This window comes from Rhagoletis pomonella, unplaced genomic scaffold, assembly GCF_013731165.1.
Source record: "Rhagoletis pomonella isolate Grant_MI unplaced genomic scaffold, Rhpom_1.0 Rhpom_scaffold_00008, whole genome shotgun sequence".
Lineage (NCBI taxonomy): Eukaryota > Metazoa > Arthropoda > Insecta > Diptera > Tephritidae > Rhagoletis > Rhagoletis pomonella.
In genome coordinates this window covers 36,500,413-36,523,115 of record NW_023458562.1, presented here as the reverse complement: position 1 = coordinate 36,523,115, position 22,703 = coordinate 36,500,413, and the positions used below count along the sequence as shown (strand labels likewise).

General features: G+C 40.1%; 1 protein-coding gene across 2 annotated transcripts in view; it reads left to right on the top strand.

Moving 5' to 3' along the window:
* The window catches only part of LOC118744780 (ALK tyrosine kinase receptor), a 48,042-nt gene extending 26,971 nt beyond the window's left edge, over positions 1-21,071 (top strand). Inside the window, exons 2-15 of one of the 2 annotated variants that reach the window (XM_036478095.1) lie at positions 8,742-9,936; positions 10,018-10,244; positions 12,466-12,673; positions 12,742-13,227; positions 13,551-14,043; positions 15,939-16,126; positions 16,195-16,372; positions 16,441-16,738; positions 16,803-17,436; positions 17,512-17,613; positions 17,744-17,951; positions 18,162-18,765; positions 18,826-19,026; positions 19,139-21,071. In XM_036478095.1, coding sequence (XP_036333988.1) covers positions 9,270-9,936; positions 10,018-10,244; positions 12,466-12,673; positions 12,742-13,227; positions 13,551-14,043; positions 15,939-16,126; positions 16,195-16,372; positions 16,441-16,738; positions 16,803-17,436; positions 17,512-17,613; positions 17,744-17,951; positions 18,162-18,765; positions 18,826-19,026; positions 19,139-20,332 — 5,688 coding nt within the window. In that variant the 5' untranslated portion in view covers positions 8,742-9,269 and the 3' untranslated portion in view covers positions 20,333-21,071. The remainder of the gene's footprint in view (positions 1-8,741; positions 9,937-10,017; positions 10,245-12,465; positions 12,674-12,741; positions 13,228-13,550; positions 14,044-15,938; positions 16,127-16,194; positions 16,373-16,440; positions 16,739-16,802; positions 17,437-17,511; positions 17,614-17,743; positions 17,952-18,161; positions 18,766-18,825; positions 19,027-19,138) is intronic. The other variant, XM_036478094.1, reaches the window with a different exon arrangement.
* Positions 21,072-22,703: the final 1,632 nt, after the last annotated feature.

The window sequence follows — 22,703 nt, the reverse complement described above, 5'->3', positions numbered from 1 at the left end:
GGTAACAAATTAGAGAGCCGGATTTGAGTTGCTCGCTGGTTTGTTACAAAAGGGATTTAAAGTGTGCAGCTTTGCTGATGTTTTCTGTAGCCACGAAGCGAGCAGCGAGGCATTGGCTTCGCAGCAGCATGGCTTACTAATGTATGCGCTTACCTACAAATATGTAGAGACACCCATATTATGATAAATAGTTGCTTTCTAAGATTGTTTCTAATAGAGAGTCAAAAAAAAAATGAAGCAGATTTTATGGTTTTGGAAAAAACATAAAAAGTTTTGAAGTTAAATTAAGTCTCAAACTATTTTTGCTATTTCAAATAGCGATCTATCTCTTTCTTCCTTAATTAAAACCAATTCTTTGGGGCTATTTAATATCTTTGACTAACTAAAACTGGCTTTTAGTAGTAAAATACTTTTGGAGATTGCGTATGCAATTAAAAATAATACCGAAAATTTATTCAGCAATTCCCAATTAAACGTAAACAGCTTTTTACGCGATTGACCTCTGGGGAAGGACTGATGGGAAAGGACTCAGGAATTAAAAAAATATTGTACCTACCTGGAACCCAAGCGCGACTGATATGATGCTTTGTCTTCCTTTTAGCCGTATAAGTCACCATATTTTTCTACATAATAATGACAAATTTTCTTAATCTTAATCGTAATCGCAATTGTAATTTTAATCTTAATCAAAATCATAGTGTTAATTTTAATCGTGATCTAAATCTTAATCTTAGTCTTAACCCTAATCATAATGTTAATCTTAATCTCAATCTTAAGTTAAATTTTCTTTGTATCCTTTATCCTTATCTTAATCTAAACTTTAATCCAAATCTTTATCCTAGTCTTAGTATTAATCTTAATCCTAGTCTTAATCTTAATCTTAACTTTAAGAAAATCCTTTATCTTCATCTTAGCTTAAACTATAATCTAAATCTAAATCTTTATATTAATCTTATTCCTAATATTTATCCCAAGCCTAATATTAACCTTAAATTTAATTTAAATCTTAACCTTAATATTAATTTTAATTTTATTAAAAATTTTAATTTAAATTTTTTTTATCTTAGCTTGATCTTAACCTTAATCTTAATCTTTACCCTAATCTTAATTTAAATTCTAATCTTATCCTTTATCTTTATCTTAACCTAAACCTTAATCTTAATCTAAATGCTTATCTTAATCTTAGTCTTAATTTTAATCTTCGCCGTAATCTGAATCTTAATGTTAACTTTACCTTAATCTGAATCTTAATCGTTACCTTAATTTTAATCTTCATTTTATTACTAATTGGTCCAGCCATGGCCGCCATCCCATCCCTTTTTCTGGCGCTTTTTCATTTCAACCGTTTAGTTCAAAAATGTCATACTGAAAATATATTGACGTCACAAAAATTGCTTTCGATTTAAAGTACATTTATCTCCATGACTCTTTTATAGCAAGAGGGAAAAACTGTAAATAAAGTCATAGATCACCACGTAAGGTTAAGTTAGGTTAATCTGGCCAGCGTTCTTCATCTTTTCCTCACCATCGCGCTTCCACAGCAGCTTACTCCCAAATTCTTTGTATGATCTTTGATTTACAGCTCTATAATACCTAGCCTCGGTGGTCTCCATATTGGGACCTGATAACTTCTTGTGAAAAGCATATGGTCTGTTTGTCTGCATTAGCCCCTAGCCCTTCCCGAGATGCGCATTGGTCAATGACTTTGAGGGCGTTGTTCATCATATTACTGATAGTGTCTAGATACTTCCCTGTTACTACTATGGCTATTTCGTCTGCATGCGCCACTAGTTTGGATCTTTGTCCCTCGAATTCCTTTAGTAATTTGTTGAACGTTAGTAGCCATAATAGGGTGCGCCACTTTGCGGTATACATAGGCATGCTCGTCTGCGAAACAGTAGGTTCTGAGCCTATTGATTCAATGCTATTCATAATAGCTTCGCTTAAGAAAGACGTGCGGTCAGACCTATGTGCTTGTATTCCTTAGAGAAAACTGGGTTGTCCGCCTTCCTTGGGTATAAAAAACCCTTGCTTCCCTCCACAGTACCGGCACATAGCTCAGCTTCAAACAGTAATAAAAAATATCGCCTTGAGTCACGGTATCACAAGGTGAATAGCCTTCTGAAGCAAGACAGAGAATATTCCGTCTACTTCCGTAGATTTGTGGTGCTCAAAACTGTTGATTGGCCATTCTACTCGCTATAACTCCCTCACTAGAGAGGGCTGCCGAGTCCATGCATCTCGGAAAGTGGGTGTTGACTAAGTCTTCTAGCGACTGCTCGCATGGATAGGTCCAGCACCCGACACCTTTACGTATAAGGCTAAGTGCGCTTGGAATCGTGATTAGAAGTTTCCTATGACGGACCACCTTGTAACTTTGGCACATGAACTCTGGTAAAATATCAGCAATTTCCCTTAAAAGCTACTGCAAATATTTCTCGATTATTCTCCTTTATACAGCTCTTGTAGTGGTAATAGGAGTATTTTTTCGCTTTAATATTCAAGAAGTCGTTCAGATAATATAGCAAATTTTTAAGAGATTGTCCATTGATGCTTAAGTTGTTTCATTCGAGAAAACCGCAACTTTGTATATGTCTTTCTAAGACATCTGGTCGCTGCAAAGTTTCAGCTGTGTTACTTTACGTCCGCGTTTATCATCATGCTATTTTATAAAATTTCGGAGTTGAGATCTCACAATGAACGCTCTTCTTCAATGTTTTAATGCTTAGGAGCTCGCCTGTAGAGTCTCCGATCCTTAAACATGGGTCCACCATATTTTCAAATATACAGCTATTTTCTTCTCTAAGATTTGTCCTTCGTTTTCACAACTGGTCATTTGAAGTAAAAAGTGTTTAGTAACTAACCTACTCATAAACTTGAATATGAAAAAACATCGTTCAAAGAACAGAAAAAGCGATAGACTGGATTAAGAGTGGCGAGGGTGAGCATGATTGCTTTTAGGCGTTCGTCAGGTCTGTTGCGCACTTCATAAGCCTGAGATAAGATTAAAATTTGAGAACTTCATCTAGAGCTCTGGCCCTTGGGAGTAAGAATCGCGCTCTAGCCATCATAGGATGCTAGCCAATGAGCATTAGAGGGAGTAGGGGTTTTTTCCTTTTTAAAGTAACCATGAGCTGCCAACTCTGCTTGACGATATTCGAATCGCCGTCGGTTCAGCTTGCAGGCGTTAAACCTCTTGGATAATTAGTTCGATTCAGGCAGCAAAGACAGATGCACAAACTCCAATCGTGTTGAGCAGGCTTTAAGATGTCACCCAGTTTGCTGTACTTATTAGTAGTAAATTCTGTCGTATGACATTTGAGAAGTGCATTTAATATGCCTAAGTGTCGCCTTTCTACACGCAGGTGTGTGTTAGCTCAAGCTGAACAGATATGTTTTATTGCATAATTTCAGGCGCTATTTTTATAAGCACAAGTAAAACTGAGAAATGGGTAAGACACTTAAACGCATTTTGAAAGTTAGTCTACCAATATGTATAGCGGACTAAGTTTCAATCTCCAAGCGACTGCTGGATGATGGAAGATTTCCACACGAGCCCGGCAATAAATTTCTTAACGCGAATAAACGCTTAAGATATTTTTTGTTCAACGTAAGAAATCTAACTGCTGAAAAAGCGTATGTATGTATGCATAATAATTTTCACCGAAAATTTGGCATTTTTCTCTTTATCTGCATAATTATTTAGGCCATCAAATAGAAAAATCAATCACTGAAATATCACCTCAACGCCATTTCATACAACAACAATCACAGCAAAAAAAAAGCTAACAAATGTTGTTTATAACCAGTGGACCATTTGCTCTGCTACCATCATTCACTAACGTCAGCAGCGCAGTCGCCGCTCCTAGTTCTGCTATGACCGACGCAAACACCGTATACTCCGCGCTCGCAACCTCAACTTCAACGCCGACGCAAACGTCAAAAATTAAAAGAAAATGTTAAAAGTGAAATTTTCAGTGACGCCCCACAATCGTTGACTTTGTTTGGAGTAATTTTACGAGCACGAAGCTGTACCAGCCAGCATCCATGCATGCGCCTGTGTACGAGTATGTGTGTGTATATATCCTTTCAACAGCATGTGAGAGTGTTTGAATGGCTCGCCATTTTCTGCAAAAGCGTTACTCAAACCAAATTTCCGCTCATTATTTTGCAGCGACATCGGCTAAATTGTTCCATTGCAATTCCACGACATCCTGCCAAAAACTTCGTTGGCTTTTTGTCTCTCACGCTAAGCAACTCTCTTCTGGCTAATTGTAGAGTTCTCTGGCTCCTGCTGCCGCTGCTATTGCTACTAGTGTTGCTGCGTCTCCACTGCTTCTCCGCTGCTTCTTCTTATACTGCATACTTCGTCTTGGCTAAACTTTGCTGCGGCTATTGCCATCATTCTGCTCTGCCTCTTCTTCTTGTGCCTCTTTTGCTGCTTCGCCTGCTGGTGCTGCTGCGGTCGCCGTCCAAAAACAGCATCCAATTTTCAGGCCGAGCAGCGTGAAAAAAATGTTTTGCAAATTATTTCTGCGCAGAAGACGCAACCAACTTTTTCACTGCTCGCATACAAAAATTTCTAATAAGCCAGTTTTTCAGTGAAAATGTATTAAATTTCGTTGCAAAAAAAAACACAAATCCATGTGTGTGTAAGTAAAAATTTTAAAATAATGTGAAATTTGTGCATTTCAACCCCAAAAAAATATTAGTAAAAAAAAATTGTGCAATATGGCTTGGCCGAAAAAAAGTTTGCAAGAAACGAGACTGCCAAATTTAGGCTACGAAAAGCTGTGGAGCAAAGTGCCGAATAGGATTGGATTGCGAAGCACAGTGAAAGCAAATTGAAAGCAAATCGAAGTGAAAATTTTTATTTGGAATGAAAAGGAGTGGTGAAGAAATCGGCCACAAAGTTTTTCGTTGAAAAATGAAAGTGAAAATTTTGCGTTGAAGCAAGTGAAATTTGTGTAATTGTGGTAAAAGCGAAAGTTGGATTTTGGTGGAGTAACGAAAAGTACTCGTGATTGGCAAAAATACAAATATTCGCTACAAAAAAAATGTACCAAAAAAAGGCGTGTAATTTTTAGTAAGCTAATGTAGAAAAAAGTAAAATATAAATACGAAATGCAGACAATTAAAAAAAAAAATGTATGTGCAAAGGCATATTATGTAGTTTCATACCTACGTTTTGTCTTACGAGTGGAAAGCATCCAAAGCCTTGATCGTCTGGGTACCAATCCCTCCAGTACCACCGTTAAGTAACTATGTATCTCGTCCATAGACGGAGTAAGCACTAAACTACATACATATATACATGTAGTGGCTCACAGTTTAAATCGTTAGCATTCACAAAGTTTTACATGCTAAATAATTTATGTTATTTTTTTATAAAAATATATTTCATGGTACAAAAAACACTATAAAAACCAAAATTCCACATATTGTACAAAAATTAGGAGAGTTCAGCAAAAGACTTCCTTTCATTTTCATAAAAATTTTCCACTTCTACATAGATCAAAAAAAAAAAATTGTTTATGCGTTATATAAAAGAAAATACGCAACACCCTCAGAAATTAACTGTAATTTTTAGCTATTTGAACTTAAGCTTTATCAGACTAAAATTTAAAAGACTACAAAGCTGCATACCCGAAATTTCTAAAAAAAATAAAAAATTTTAAATTTTTCATGAAATATAATGAAAACTTTTCCGAATTTTCCTAGTTTTTATATGTACACATTTTTATAAAAAAAAATAACATAAATTATATACCATGAAAAACTTTGTGAATATTAAAAAAAAAAACTTTTTTTTGGCTGCACTATTTAGGACGTGAGTCACTGTATACGTTGTACGTCCGTCACTGTCCTTATGCAGTTCATGTCCACAATTGGTCCTGTGTAACTAAAGAGTCTATAGTCGAAACCTTCAAAATCGACTAATCTCTGTTCAGCCAAAGCCGGACAGTAACAGAAAATATGTTCTGAAGTCGCATCGTCTTCAAGGCAGAGGCGGCATTCAGGCTTGACGAGTTTAATGCGCTTTTCATAACGAGTGATATTATCGGTGACTGCACTCCCAGCTAGCTGCATTATGCCAACGACTGGAGACCTAACCTTTATAATTTCATATTAATTGTTGAAAAAATGTCTCGTCTCATTTCCGGACATCCAAATTCCGACTCAAGTTTTGGCAGCTTCATAAAAATGGAATGCTGCTCGAAGTGGCCATCAACTATCGACCGAATGTAACGACAGTAGGAAAAGCAATATCTGTTGAATGTGGCGGGTGAATTAGGACATCACATTGCGACGCTTCAAAGTTTCCTTACCGTTTTTTTTTTTGAAATAGTAGATCACTGCGAGCTAATCCCACTAGTTGCACGGCTATAGTGTTTTTCCATGAATATTTTATTTGGTTGGCCCTTGATTTTACGCTTTGAGTCCACCATTTGTTGTAACAAACACGCCCGATTTGCCTTTAGAGCTGCTTTTTTCAGGTGAAAAAATGGTTTTCTATGTTACTTGTTCTGAGTTCAAATGGAAGCCGATTTGGTTTGATTTGCGCCATACCCGTGAATTCTTAATATTTCAGCGAGTTTCGCATGAATCTTGGTCCAGCAACGTCGCATTATATTGCTGGAATCTTAGTGTACTTTGGGCGATTCACAGAAAGGAGGTCCTGCTTTTTAACATGACACAAGTTCCTCATAACGAAACTTTGTGAAAGGCTACAACCTTTCAAGAGTCGACTAATTAGGTTTAATCAGTGTGGCATAATACTCCAAAAATCTAGCATAGAGCGGGAATACGTGTTGGCTTTCTTGAAAGTTGCCTTCTGAGGTACTGCTTTGAACACAACTTAAGGTCTTCTTCCTAGACTATAAAGAGGAACGACCTTTGCCTAGGCAGAATAGTCGCATCTGGTAAACCGATGGCTCCAATATCGACCATGGTATTGTAACGGTTTATTACCCAGAGATAAACAACTCCAACCTGAGGTCAACAATATGGAACTTATGTCGAAGAGCGGCACCCCTTTCCTTGAAGCTATATGAAGCTTCGGCTGAGCCGGCTTGGGATTGCCTTCTACTACATATTAATGGCCGCGGTACTTACATGTGGAAAATTTGGATGATATTTTGATGAGGAAAGGGCAGTCAAGGGATTTATACGCCTAGAACTCCTCGGTTTATCAAGGAGCAGTGTAAAGTGAACATACCAAATTTTTCTGGCAAATTATGATCAGTATTGCTGGCGAACTCAGGAGATAAAAAAATTGGTAAAAATCGACATTCCACAAATATCAGCTAAGAAACCTTATGCCTATTGATGAGGTAGGTAAAATGGTCACTGCCTTTCTAACTGCGCATTGTAGGGTATTGAGGCATATGCCAAACTTGTGTTTAGCCCTTTTAGGCTGGCGCAGGCTGTGCAGCGAAAGGCAGGAAGCACTGTTAAGCTCCCACCCGGCCTAGGTTGTAATATTTATGCTGATATCAAAGCGGCTTTAAGATCTTTAGGTGCAATCGAGATCGGTTAGGGAATGCCTGACTTATCTCTCATTCACTTCTGGGTATTTTCAAATCAGTTTAATATGGGGAAACGAGTGATACTGCTGATCATCAGGGCTGTGTCCAATGACCGTGAAGCTGTGCTTATCAGAGGCACGTCAAGTCGGATAAACGAGAGGAGGATCGTCGGCGGTGGAAAGAGCTTCTTAGCTAAATGGAAAATCTCCATCCTGAGATTGTTGACCAGGCTTTGTCCTGAGGAAATCCATTCAGTAAGACTTAAGACTGTCGCAAGCAACTGGTTACTTCGCCAGCTGTGTGCAGGAGAATAAGGTGGAATCTTCTCAGCATTTTTCTCACGAGTAGCGGTTCAAATACGAGTACTTCGGCTCCTTAAAAAACGCAACAACTTAAAGAAAAAATCTGGCGAAATTGAAATCGTTAGCTCCGTCCATAAAAATCCAGCTCGCATTACAATTGAAGCCCACTGAGATGAGAATGTATGTTCATTCGTTACTGTATTTGCTGACTGCGAGCTACGAGTTTTCAAGCAAGAAGAAAAGCATTTCTCTCTTTAGGAGCAAGTAAACGAATGTGGAGTCATTGGACCAAACTTTTGCTAAAACAAAAAAAATATGCCAAAATATCCAACAAACGGACTATGATGTGTACAGCATGCATATAACAAAACAAAAATACCAAAAAAATATATTTGTGTATAACTTCTGACCTCTCATGTCTGTACATTAGGGTGCTTTAAAAAACAAATTGCGTTTTTTTCGCCGGAACTTAAAATTTTTTTATATTTTGGAACCTTAGCCAAAATATTTCGGAAAAAATTAAGAAGTATGACAGCTGGACTAATTTTAAACTGCTTCCAAAAATTATTAATTTTATTCCGTTGATAAAATTTTCAAATATTTGTATGCAGATCTTTAAAGCTTAAGTTCTTCTATCATTCAAAATATTTTTTTGGAAAAAAAATTTTAAAACAATTTTTTGGAAAAAAAAAATTTAACACACATTTTTTTTTTGGTTTTGTAGGTATTTTAAAATGTGTCACTTGGATCTTGGAAATCTTAAGATATAATGGATTTTAATATTCCGATAATAAAAAATACTGCACCGACTTTTTTTGTATGGAGAGTGATGCACTCTAATGTACACATTCCTTACAAAATATTGACCAAATGTTCAAATTTCCAAATTCTTTTAATCTCCTATTTCCAGGTTTTCCAGTTTTTTAATATAAATCATGGTTGTACTCCGGCAACCAGAAAAAACACCATTGAAGGCATGGAAATATCCATAGTCCATGCCACGCCATAAACAAACTCAATCTTAAGCGGTGGGGAGGCGCAGAAAAATCTACAAAACCTTGTTACAGGAAATTTAAACAAAAATGCAGAAAAATGTGCCAACCGCGCCGTCGAAAATGTTGCCAAAGTGCTGGAAGAAATAGAATTTTTAACCAAAAATCAACGGTGCAGTCTCTGCAAAAGACTTGAAAGTAGTGAATTTATATAACAGAACCAAAAAAGAAATTAAGACACAAAAAACCAAAAACCAAAAACAAAACAATTTTAATTAGGAACTATCAAACAACATCTCTTAGCGTACGTAAAAAACAAGCGAAAAAAATCACCGCTCAACATCAAAAAACTAAGCAAACATTAGGCGCCGAATACAGCACACATTGCGCACTTCTAAGCGCACTTCACAAGCTAGCCCACTCGCACCCGCTCTGTTCACCACAAAATGCCACACTGCACTTCAGCGAAGTCCACCGCTACGTCGTCGCCATTATTGTCCACTTCGACGCGCAAACTACTAGGCATTGCGCTCCTTTTCTTTGCACTGAGCAGCTGGACCACGCTTACACCGGTCGCATGTCAGCGGCCGCTACTCAATCACACCAACTACAATTCGATTGCTGCCGCGCAGCAGCACAATTACTTGGGCAGCGGCAAACAGTTACGCAATGGACGCACGCGCGACATGCCCGTACCACAAGCGACCATGGCAACAATGCTACAACGCGGCATGCCACTCTATGATGACTTCGATGGCACCGATGGCACGCGTCTACCGCCACTGGGCGGGCGTGGTGGTGGTGTACGCGGTGATAGCAATCGGCGTCGACTTAATCTATCCGGTTTGGGTGCGCGGCCAGATCGGGGTAGCGGACGACGTGGCATTGAATCGTTACGCAAGGAGCTGATGAAGCCTTCGGTGGGCGGACCAGGTGGTGGCATAAGCGGCAATAGTGCGGGGTATCCATCCTATTCGGCGACCTCATCGATAGGCAAAATCGACGGGCTGGGTAGCCTGGGACCGGCTGAACGTTATGGCGATCAATTGCGACCCGGTGTTGGGACTGTATACGCTACACATTTTCCACCACAATTTATTGGCAATCAGGCGGGTAAGTAAAACGAGGCGAGGTGTTAAAGAATTTGAATATTTTTATGAGAATTTTGGTGTTTTGCTTTACTATCGCTTGCAGGCACCATTGACGACAAGCCACTGCGGATGAGTCCAAAGAAGTCTTACAATTCAATTTCGGAAATACGCAAATTGAATAAGCAACGCTTTACGCCACAAGGGCAAGCCGATGAACCGGATGGTGGTGTCACAAATGGGAACGTCGATGGCGATGATATGGAGGTGGACGAACACAGAGATCCCTTGGAGGTGATCAAAGAGAAAATGCGCAATACAGCGCCCAAATCGGTGAGTTTTACGCACAACACAAATATCCAATCCGCCAAGTATCAAACGCAGACTTTCCCACTTTTTTTTTATACATATAGAGTGAGGTATATTTAGACACTGGCACGCAGCTGCAATTTCTGCGCGTTGTCATCTGCACCTTCCTTATTCAACCAAACATCCGCCTATCTGCATATTTAACGCAATCTCTAATCCATTTCCCTCGTCATTCAGCTTTCCTGCCACTTTCTTTCGCTTGCTTGTACCGTGTCCGCAGCTGTGGCGTGTCGTAATCACTTAACGGAAATGAACTTAAGGCATTTACCTCTTTACCTACGTCACCATGCCATACCGCACCGCACGACAGGCCGAGAAACAACCGCATTACATGTTGCAACTGTCACTTTAATGAGCAGCCGCGTGCCACAGGCAACATTTGCAGTAGGCAAGTCCAAAGGCAACCGTTAGCCGTTGCAGGAATAGAAAACAGAAACAAAGTAGTTTCGAGTCTGCGGTAAATTTATGGTGACAGCGGAACGAAAAAAAACGCAAGAAAAAAACCACAGCGGCAGCAGCAGCAAGTGTAGCTGTTGCTATTTTAAATTAAAGCGCAAATTATTGCGCCGCTCCAGATTTATTTTTTGCCTCCTTCAACAGCCCACCGCACGCCGCAGCCGGATGTTGCTGAGGCAGACAGCTCTTCTAGCTACGTACGTCGCATTTTTTTTTTGCTTCGAACACGAAGAAATGAGCTTAATTCAATCAATTAGGTGACAGGAATAGTAGAGTCGTTGTCGTGTACATTAGTTAGGCAAAAGTGTTGATAGTGAAATGGGCGATTCAATTGCTTTGCATATACATATGTACATACATATGTGTGGTTCGTACTTGCCGTTTCATCAGCTGCAATCAAATAATTAGTGGTTAATGAGAGTGCAAACGAAATGAAACTGAATGATTCGTTTGCTAAATTTGCAATTGATTCGCGAATGTTTACGGTACCCCTTAAAGCGTTGAGAACTAATCAACTTAAGCCCTAATAAAAGTCTTCTGTAGACTTACAGAGAAGAAGTGGTTCTTATTAAACTTATTGACCTGCAACTTTGCCGCTGATTTGGTCCATAGTTAGGTCCTTATGCTATCCGACAAAGTTCAAGTGCAGTGACCGACTAATTTAGGCGATAATTCATGTTGCACACTTCGGCGGACAAAGCTACACTCCGAGTCAACAGAAAACTGCGCAAACTACCAACCGCCAGCACTCCACTTACTCTAAACATCGACGAAATTCGGATAGTCGTATGTACAGCTGAAGCCTCCAAAGTCATAGAGCCTAATTAACTAGGCGTCCTGATTCTAAAAGATCTGAGGATACATGAAAAGTAAACGACATGTCTTCCGTAAAGTAAATCCTAATATGTGCCCGCACGGTAATCAACGCTTTAAGCTCGCAGATAAATCGTGACCTAAATCAGAATCTCTTCGTTGAGACGACGCTATTAGATTAGTTCAAGTTAGAGTGGTTGCCCAAAACAAACCAAACTTTGGCCATAAGCATTGGTGGATGATGATACAACTGCGTTCGGTAACTGCCAACCTATATCGAAAAAACACTGAGTGCGAATTACCGCACATACCTAATTTAGTTTTAAACCTGTAGTCATCTGGTGGATTTTAATTCCATAGACTCTTTCCACTGATTGCCCTCAGAGTTTGTTGTAAAACAGTAGGTTAAGTAATCTTATGCGGACAGCTCTGAAACGCCAATAAAGTCTATAAAACTCTCTCAGAGATAATTCTTTAGAGAAGGCGCCAGATCCTGTTCCAGTATATAATTTGGAGGTATCCGTGAAAAAAAGGGATTTCGTCATGGTTTAGAATAATAATAAACTCGACTGTCGGCCGAAGTCAGTTTCCGATCAAGCGAAAGCTGGACATCCTAGTATACATTTTGAGGAGAATTCAGCTTATCAGCCTTCAGGCCGCATGATTTTCGTATTATCGCGTGAATGACCCATTATCCGAGCCAAAGCGAGAGCGGTGGCTTTTCAAGCTTCTAAAACTCCTTTGATTATTCCTGACCCCACCCAGGGCCACAATGATCTTGGATCTCCGTTTGTGCTTGTTTCTGCTTTGTATGTGGTTCTATTTTTTATTACCCCAGCATTGTACCTCATCCTCGAATATTCTTGCTACTTAATAAATTTCTGTCCACAATTTCTCTCATTCATCCCACATACAGAGTCCCTATGAAACTCAAACGGATGCCCCTTCCTCAGAAATAGAAGATCAACTTGGCGTTAAATGCACATTCGAGACACCCTGCGCCTGGAATTGGTCGGAAGGTCTAGAAGATGGTTTTCAAGTAATAAGTGGCACAGAGCTGGTTAAGAAGAATATGACTGGACTATACCCAGGACCAATTGCAGACTCCACAGAAGATGCGAACGGTATGTTAATGTTTCAAACAAAAAATTGTCTACTTTTTTTTTACAAAACTTCTACCACCCAACTACAGGCCACTTTCTCTACGCGCGTCTACTACCACTCACTGATCAGGTGAATCTCACCTCGCCACAATTCAGCACCACTATGGAAAAATGCTTCCTTGAAGTCTACATGCATCAGAGCGATATGAGCCATGGACTTTCGCGTGTAGTCGTCGAACCATTGCATTCGCAGGAAAGTTCATGGGTGCCAGCAGAAGTTGTGGGCGATAACTATCGTCAGTGGTCACGCAAATTCTATCGTCTTGGTCGCATATCACGTGACTTTCGCATCGTCTTCGAGATTGTACCAAAGCTAAGCGAAGGACAGAAGGCACATGTGGCTATCGATAATCTGCGTATGGTAAATTGTTTCCCAGAGGGCACCAAATCAGAGAAGTGCAGTACTTCGCAAATTAAGTGCATGATGAATAAAGTGCCGGTTTGTATACCATTACCGCGTATCTGCGACATCACCAAAGACTGTGACGATGGCGAGGATGAATTGCTCAATTGCGGTAAGTTGTGGGGTGGGCACCGAAGGGAAGATAAGAAAGTAAATGAGTAAGAAGATGAGTGTGTGATTAGTTGGTGCTGCTGAGTGATAGTCGCTGTCAGGGCTGAAATAATTTTCATAAGCCGCACTGATTACAGCTTGACCGCTAGGCAGGCTGAGCGAAACACACGCTGGTACAGGTTCAGCGGCAATGTCAAGTTAATCACGCTCGAGTGGCATTCGTTAGGCGTGAAGTGCTAGTCGGAACTCTCAAAACAAAAAGAAATACATTAATATAATCACTCATTCACTATTCTGTTCTTGCATTTCTTCTCTTTCTCACAGATAAAATTCCTTATGGCGGCCGCTGCGACTTTGAAAACGATTGGTGCGGCTGGCGTGACTCGGGCAAGACGGTGCTGACTTGGTCGCGTCACACTGGTGCTTCCCCCACACATGACACCGGTCCCGATGGCGATCATACACAGCAGCATCTCTTGAATGCTACTGGTGGCTATTATATGCTCGTCGATATGAATCAACATATGAATAATTCGGAGAAGGCTTCACAAATTGGTTTTGCTAGCAATGCTTTTATGATCAGTAAAACCTTTAATCCACCGCCACTGGTGCATGGAAATCCCAATTCACCGTATCGGAACTCATGCGTGGTGCGTTTTTATGTGCATCAGTTTGGCAAGAATCCGGGTAGCATAAACCTCTCTGTGGTTGAAATGAAGGAGAAGGAGAATATAACTACGACGCTTTGGTGGAGCAGTAAAAATCAGGGTAGCGATTGGCTGCGTGCTGAATATCTGCTACCGAACATCACATCCAAGTAGGTTTTGATTGTTTTTGTTCAAAAAAGTGTGGGGTGAAAGTTTCTGTGTTCGTATGTTCGGTCAAGAGAGACGCAGTAAGGTTCGTTGATAGAGCAATGGACAAAGCGAACGTGTTTCCTATAAAATAGTTTTTCCTTAAAACTTTTTAGCTTATATATAGTATGTAGTTTTAATCTACTTTTGTTAAAAATTTTGCTACAAAGAAATATTTTCCTATCCTAAAAAAATAATGTTTTCAAACAAATCGTCGTTTAAAGTGCAAAACCGCGTATCAACAAAATGCAAAAAAGCGTATCAGCAAAATTCAAACCCGCGTATGTGAATTATGTAAACTATTTTCTACAGAGCAAAGACACTCATATTTCAAAATGGTTCTCTTTTTTATACAGCAATCGCATTTCTGGCTAGTATATTTCAGGACGAATGTATAAGCTTTGAGCCAAGAGCTTGTGTAAGCAAATCCAATTTTTGGCAGCCAAAGTCAGTTACGCGGTTTTGCAGAATGATGATACGCGGTTTTGTACTTTAAACGACGAAATATTTTTAACAAATATTTTATTATATTTTTAATTACTTTTCCTCTAAAAAATTGTTTTTATCCAAAAAAGTATCCCTTCCATTTTTTCTGAAAATTTACATTTTCCTTATAAAAGTTTTTTTCTAAAGCCTTGGTTTTTCTCCAAATTCTTATTTTTCTAACTTTTTGCAAGTTTTTTCGACGTTTATTTTTTGATAAAAAAAGCTAAGTAAAAATTAGGCAAATTAACAAAAAAAAAATAAATATGTCGTCACACAATTTCCTTATGAGCGAAAAAACTCTTTGTGAAAAATGTTTCCCTTTGTGCTGAAAGGGTTAACCATGTTCTGCCTGAGGTTTTGACGAAAACTATCACAAAGCAGAAACCCCCACAGACTACTGTACCAGCACAAGCGTTACTAAGAGCGATTTATTTGTCCTCAACAAAAAGAGCTGTAGCGGCTAACCTGTCTCACAGACGACAATCACCACAAATCCAAGAACAAAGAAAGTTACATACAACCCTGTCAAGAGTAATTGAAAAATGTACTAATGCTCGCATCGATCGCAGGACAAAAGTGACCGGCTCCAAAGCCTACTGCGCCCTTTCCATCGATTCCTCCAAAACTATATTAAGGACGCGGTTTCTCGCAAGGGTTGTCTAAAGATGCGGTCATTGAAATGGTTGGTGTTGGTGTTTATTGCGAACAATTAAGCCAACGGATCTACCAGTTTCGGTCTTCCTGAATACCGGCAACGAAAACCACGCTGTCCTTCTAAGTTTAATGAAATACTCCTGATCTCAAAAATAGTAACTCAAGACCGCCGATGGCTCAGGCGCACAAATTAACTGTGATTTTAGGTATTGCGTTGCTCAATTTACTTGAAGCCTATGAAAAAAAGCAAGCTGAGAAAAGACGACGGCGGGTGTAAGGTCTTGGTCATATCTAAAAAGCTTGTAAAGCAAAGAGAGTATAATTTGTTCATTCTCAATTCATCTGACCAATAACGAGTTGCCTAAATCTAGAAAACATTGGGCAGGTAGAGAGAAAGCGCTTACAATATAGTTCAACCTAAAATTTCAATCCTCCACATATTTGAAGGGGCGCGAACATGTCACGCGAACATGCAATATCAGTGGAAGCTCTGATTTAGTGTCTGCCCAACCTCTCGTCAATTATTTACGTATTCCACTACCCATGTAAAGTAATTATCTTCTAGGTTGTAGCCGGCTCAAGTTCCAATTTTCTGTCTTATAGCCGTCAGTATGTACATTTTTTACCGAACCAAATAAGTGTGTCTGGATCTCTCCTTTGTTCACTTCTATGAATTCTAAGGGCGTCAGTTAAAACTTATTTTTGCCCTTTCCTACAGATACTATCTACACTTCGAAGCCCGTATGGGTATGCGCATCTTCTCGGACGTTGCAGTTGATGATGTATCCTTGAGTCCCGAATGTTTTGGCATAAATATACCGAAAGAGCATCTTAACGGGTATAATTACTGGGATGTGCGGCATAATTTCCGAAGTCCCTCGCATCGAGACTACGAAAATAAACACTGTAAGTGAATATTCTCTAGAGAGGCGTCAGACTTTATAAAAACAAAATCCCAACCTCTTCCTCAACAGATCTACAGTTAACTACGTGCGACACGCGCGGCATGATAGGACCGACACAGCAACAATGTGAAGCGGCCTACAAAGAGAGTAATCAAAGTCATGTGCTGAAGGAGGTACACGTCGTCGAAGATCAAAGTTCCTACAAGGGCATGCAAAAGTGGAAGGTGCCACATGAGGGTTACTATACGTAAGTGCAATCTAATGAGCGAAGTGTGCAACGTAAATTAAATTTTTACACGCTTCCTTACTCTGTAGCATTATTGCCAAGGGCGCCAGCGGTGGCTTGGGTTCCGGTGGCGTGGGCTCCTCACGTGGTGCCATGGCCGTGGCTATACTCGAGCTACACAAAAACGAGGAGCTCTACATACTTGTGGGTCAACAGGGCGAAAATGCTTGCATCAAGTCGTTGAGCGCCAAAGAAGACGGTTGCGGCCCTGATACGCCCGAACTGGACTTGAGCAAATACAGTTTCAGCTCGAAACAGCATATGGTGAAGAATATTTATATTGAAAATGGTGCTGGTGGAGGTGGTGGCGGGTCCTATGTATTTCTGGTAAGTATTCCAAATCACAAATATAAAAATGATAATAATATTCACTAAAATAAAAAAAAAACAGCTCAACTCTGCCAAGAACGAGGCTGTACCGCTGGTAATCGCTGGCGGCGGTGGCGGTCTCGGCATCGGACAATACATCGATGAAGACTTTCAGCATGGACAAAAGCCCAACCCGATTCGTCTCGGCGTTACTGGCCAAATTCATGGCGAGCAAGTAAATCTGAAAACCGCAGGCCCAGGTGGCGGCTGGCGCGCCAAAGCCGATCAAGCGCTGAGTCCCAAGTATGGCGCTGCCTTGCTGCAGGGCGGCCGCGGTGGCCACTCGTGCTACGTCGAAGTGATGGGCAACAATGGCAGCGCGGTAAACAAGCATGGACAAGGTGGTTTTGGTGGCGGTGGTGGCGGTTGCAATACTGGTGGCGGCGGTGGCGGCTATGCGGGCGGCGATGTTTATCTCAATGAATCGAATGGGGAGGGTGGCACATCGTTCATCAGCACCAGTCGCAGTTTGAAGGAGTTGAACATTGTTTATGAGGGTGCGAGCAGCGGCTCTGGTTCGGTCATTATCATACCGGCGATCGAAGGTTGCGGTTGTGATTATCGTTGCATAGCATTGGATGAATATCGGACGTCGGTTCGTTGCATATGTCCGGATGGCTGGCGATTGAAGCGCGATAACCAAACGGCGTGTGAAGGTAAGTTGTTTGGGCGTGGTGTTAAATACTTTAAGACGCTAGTTAAGAAGTCCCATTTTTTTTCTACAACCGCAGTGATTTCCGACGAGCGTATACCATTCTCATATCTCATCGGATTCTTCATTTTCCTGGTTGTGCTATTGGGCGCTGCGCTTACTGCGCTCATCATTATTTTGTGTAAGTAGAAGGGATAGCTAAACCTTACCAACCAGTAGGCAAGAGCTCTATTCGTACATACATATACGCAGCTACCCTTGTCGTTTTCTTGATTCCCCATTTTTTTGACAATTTTTTTTCGCTTTTTCAGACAATCGCTATCAGCGCAAAAAGCAGGCCAAGCTCCGCCACAAAATGCTACTCGAACAGGATCTACAACTCAGTCGTTTGCGCCACAATATCGATGATTCTAATCTGACTAACTTCAATCCCAATTATGGCTGCGATGGCATACTAAATGGACAAATCGATGTAAAACAGCTGCCGCAAATAGCACGCGAAAGCTTGAGGCTCGTAAAGTAAGCACAAACAAGTTCCTAATCGAATTTCAGATTTTTCTAAAACTATTTTTCTTTTTTGATCATTTGCTCATGCACTCGTACTCTCGCTATCTTTTTCTCTCTCTTTTTATACATCACTCTGGACCTACATTTCTCTCTCCTTTGCTTTGCTCTCTCTTATCTCTCTCTGCCACTACTTCTCTCTCTCTCTCTCTCTCTCTCAAACAGAGCACTCGGTCAAGGCGCCTTTGGCGAAGTCTACCAAGGACTTTATCGCGCACGCGACAACGACACCGTCGAAATGCCAGTGGCCGTTAAAACCCTGCCCGAAATGTCCACACGTCAAGCAGAGGAGGACTTCCTCATGGAGGCTGCTATCATGGCGAAATTCCATCATCCCAATATGGTGCATCTGCTTGGCGTTTGCTTTGATCGACATCCACGTTTCATTGTGCTTGAGCTCTTGGCTGGTGGCGATCTGAAGAATTTCTTGCGTGAGGGACGCAACAAGCCCGAACGTCCGTCGGCACTCATAATGAAAGATCTAATCTTTTGTGCGCGCGATGTAGCCAGGGGTTGTCAATACATGGAGAGTAAGCGTTTCATTCATCGCGACATAGCTGCGCGCAATTGCTTGCTCAGCAGTAAAGGTCCCGGCAGAGTGGTGAAGATCGCCGATTTTGGCATGGCGCGTGACATTTATCGCAGTGACTATTATCGAAAGGGTGGTAAGGCTATGTTGCCGATTAAGTGGATGCCACCAGAGGCATATGTGGATGGCATATTCACCGCCAAGACAGATGTATGGTCATTTGGTGTGCTGCTGTGGGAGGTAAGTGCTGTGTAGAAGCGCGTTAGGAGACCTTAGTCTAAGAAATTTTTGCTTTTACAGGTCTTCAGCTTAGGCATGATGCCATATCCAGGTTTACAAAACCCTGAAGTCATGAAATTGGTTGCTAATGGCGGACGTCTTGGCGCACCACCTGGCTGCCCGACAGCGATCTATCGCATTATGGCTGATTGCTGGAATCCCACACCAGAAGATCGCCCCAACTTTACTAATCTATTAGAGCGGATTATGGAGTGTGCGCAGGCAAGTGCAAAAGAAAATAATAGTCGAAAAGGCGTTGGAACGCCAAAAAGCTTTTATTTCTAATTTTTCGAAATTTGTTTTAACAAAATATTTTGTGCTCATCCCCCTACAGGACGAGGCCCTCATGGAGTCCCCCCTGCCGCCAAGCATCTTTCGTCCACTCTCAACCGATCGCGATCAGTTGGCAGCCGTACGTCCACCCGGCAACGAAGAGTTTTGCTTACCAATGCCCCACACATCCGACTACCTAATACCGCTTCCCAGCGGTGCAAGTGTCGGCCTAATTGCAAACATGGACTACGCCAGCTCGATTGCTGGCGCACACAATCTCAACCCAAGTGTAGCCACCACCTCGACCGCATGCAGCGCCAATATCTGCACACCGCCAGCTGTCGCATCGCCCGATGCACCCAATGTTGCATTCAACCTGGACGCAGGCGGTATGAGCGGCACAGACTGCTGGGAAACTTCCTTCATTTTACCAAACTCGAAGAGCGATCAACCTTTGCTGAGTGGCGCCGTAGGTGGTACAGCGGCTCCACCATCCACCAACGATTCACAGCGCAGCATTAATGGTGTCACCGCAAACGGACCCATTACAGTGACAGCGGGCAATTTGGGTAGTGGACATAGCAGCAGCAGTCAACATTCACCAATAATGCACAACGGCATCAATGGCATCAAGATGAACAAGCTCAATCACAACAATAACAACAACAGCAACAACAATAATAATCATCATCATCAACATCATCAGCAGCAACATATTGAGGCCGAGGAGGCGAAGCTTATAAGCTTAGATACACCACAACCGACGCCGACCACCATACAGCCGCCACTGTCATTCTCCTCGCAACTGGATGGCATCACACTCGATCCGGCGGCGCTCAGCAAAAGTCTGCAGCAGCACAAGATGGGTGGAGCTGGCATAGGCGCCGGTGTTGGCGGCATCGGCGTCAATAAATCCGCTGCCTCCTCATCCTATGCCAACGTACAGATGATGCCGTCGTCGGTAAAGGCGGCGCCAACGTCCCATAAAATGGCCGGCGCCGCTGGCATTGATATGAGCAAGGAGCTGCCAAACGGTGCTGGTGGTAAAGGCGGTGGAGAGAAGTTGAATGGCATGCTTGATGCAACGCTGCATAATGGACCGTCCAGCGGTGTGGTGCCGAATGGCGTGGCAACTGTAAATGGTAATGGCGTCGGCGGAGGTGGCAGCAGCGCGGTGGCTGTCGATACGGCACCATTCACAATACAAGGCTACAGTGACCGTTACAAGGATAATCATGCCGAGATCAGCTGTTAGACAGCTGAATGTAATTGGAAAGTAGAAGCTATGTATACAAATAGCTGTCTAACGGCCGACAACAGCTGAGGCAGTGAGTGCACACAGCTGTTGAACGGCGCGACGACTGATCACCGATGACGGCAGCGACTGTGGTAGCGGCTGCGTAAAACGCAGCTGGCAAAGGGTCAGTGCGGTGTACGGGGTGTGTTGGTTGTATTGTATTTAATTTTCACACACAAAAAAAATATGTATTTATAAGAAAAATATTTAGTAAAAAAAATAGAAAATAAATGTATGTTAAAAATAAGCAAGTAGAAAGGTTATGTCATTAGTTAAAGTAACTGAAGACAACGGGACCAAATAATTAATAAAAAAAAAGGAAAAACAAAAGCAGCAACAAAGCAGAACTGGCTGATTTTTATGTAAAATAAATTTAAATACGTTAATATTTATATTTAATAGAGTAAGTACATACATGTGTATGTGTGTATGTGTAAAATAAATACACAAGTAGACAAAGGCAAACTGAAAATGACAGTGAATTTAAGCAAAAAGAGCTAAAACAAACAATAAAAATAAATTTCAGATATGTATGTATGTGCACTATAAAGTAAATAAAATAAAAATAACTAAGCATAGCTGAGTTAGTTTTAAGTGAATATATATAGTTTACATGCATATAACAAATGGATGTATAATTAAAAAAGAGTATAATTATAAACGAAAAAACTGCAACTAAAATTACAAAAAAAAAAAATACAAAATTAATAAAGTAAGCTAAAGTTTTTAAGTTTTATGTAGAGTGTGTGTGCATAGCGTAGCTTATTTGTATATTAAAATGTGTGAAAAATGCATAAAAATAATTTGTTAAGGATTTTTTTAGAATGAAAGTGGAAAATGAGCTGCAAAACAGGGGAGAGCAAATGGTGCGTAAGTTTATAAAAGAAAAAATTATAATAAATTTAATACCACACAGTTAAAAATACGGCATAAATATCACAGTTGATGAATTGGAAAGGCACAGACTTGCGAGCGGCTTAAATTTAAACGAGTGTACTCGTAGTGAATTTATGTACATATAAGTAGTTTTGAAAGCTAAAAAAATACAAAATTAGTTGTTAAAAACATAACAACTTATCGAAAATGGAATTTCAGAATTTCTAATTAATTATAAATTTTCAAAACATGGCGAAAATCGCTGAAATTGCTAAGGAAAGTTCGAGCGTGCACGCAGATAAGCAGCGAGAGCAGCAATTTGAAGCATAAAACATATAAAAAAATTTAATGAAATATTATAAAATTAAATTAATTAAATAACCCATAAAACTACATATAATGCTTGTAAAAAGTAAATGTGCTTGAGTGATATACATACATACATAATTATTTATGTTGATGCATTAAATGTTTATAAGGAATGAAAAAAATAAATAAATTTTAAACCAAAAAATCAATGAAACAATAATTTAGCAAAATATTGTGTGTACATATAATAAAATTATACAAAAACATAAAAACCAAAACTGTTTTAAAATTGAAAATTAAGTTTGCAAAAAAATTAATGAGAATTTAATTGTTGGCAGATAAACAAACAAAAATATAAAAACACAGAAACTTAACAAAAAAATAAACACACGCTAAACAAAAAGTAATAAACAGAGCTAAAATATAACTACAGTAAAAAAATATTGACAAATATTGATTGAAAAAACACACAATTCAATGTGCAATACATTAAAAACAGAGTTTAAAAAGCTTAAAAAATTAACCATGAGTGAGAGCGTGTTAGAAAAATATTAAAAATTAATAAAAATAAATAAGGCGACATTAACCAAATTAGTCCATAAAACAGAGGAAAGGAGTAATGCTGTCTCTGGTGTTAGTTCTATTTGATGTTGAATATTTCTGTATCGAATAAATTGTTTGGGTATGTCGTATAGTTTTTTAGAGATAAAATTTTTTTCGTTTTTTTCTTTTAAAATTTCCTTTGAATTCAACTTGTCAGGGGTTGAAATTCACTCGGAAGAGAATTGCAGAACCTGTCTGAATGAAAATTAAGGTTACTGTACGAATTAAATAAAATGTTAAGCGTTTTGGTATCGATGTTACTTTGACGATCCCGCCGTTATTATTTTACTCCATTCTTACATAATTTCATGGTTAGATTAGGTTTTTGGTGGCTATTCTCATACGAACCGCTTTGGTTCGTAGTTGATTCAGACCGTACGCCTAGTTGCCCGGAATCGAATTTCAAATGAAAATTTCCACTTCTTTATGAATTTTATTACAAAACTCATGTAAACTCTGTTGTGAATTGGATCACTTTGTTCTAAATAAATTACATCTTCTCCTGGCAGCTAAAAATAAAATATGCGGAAGGGTGGTCCTT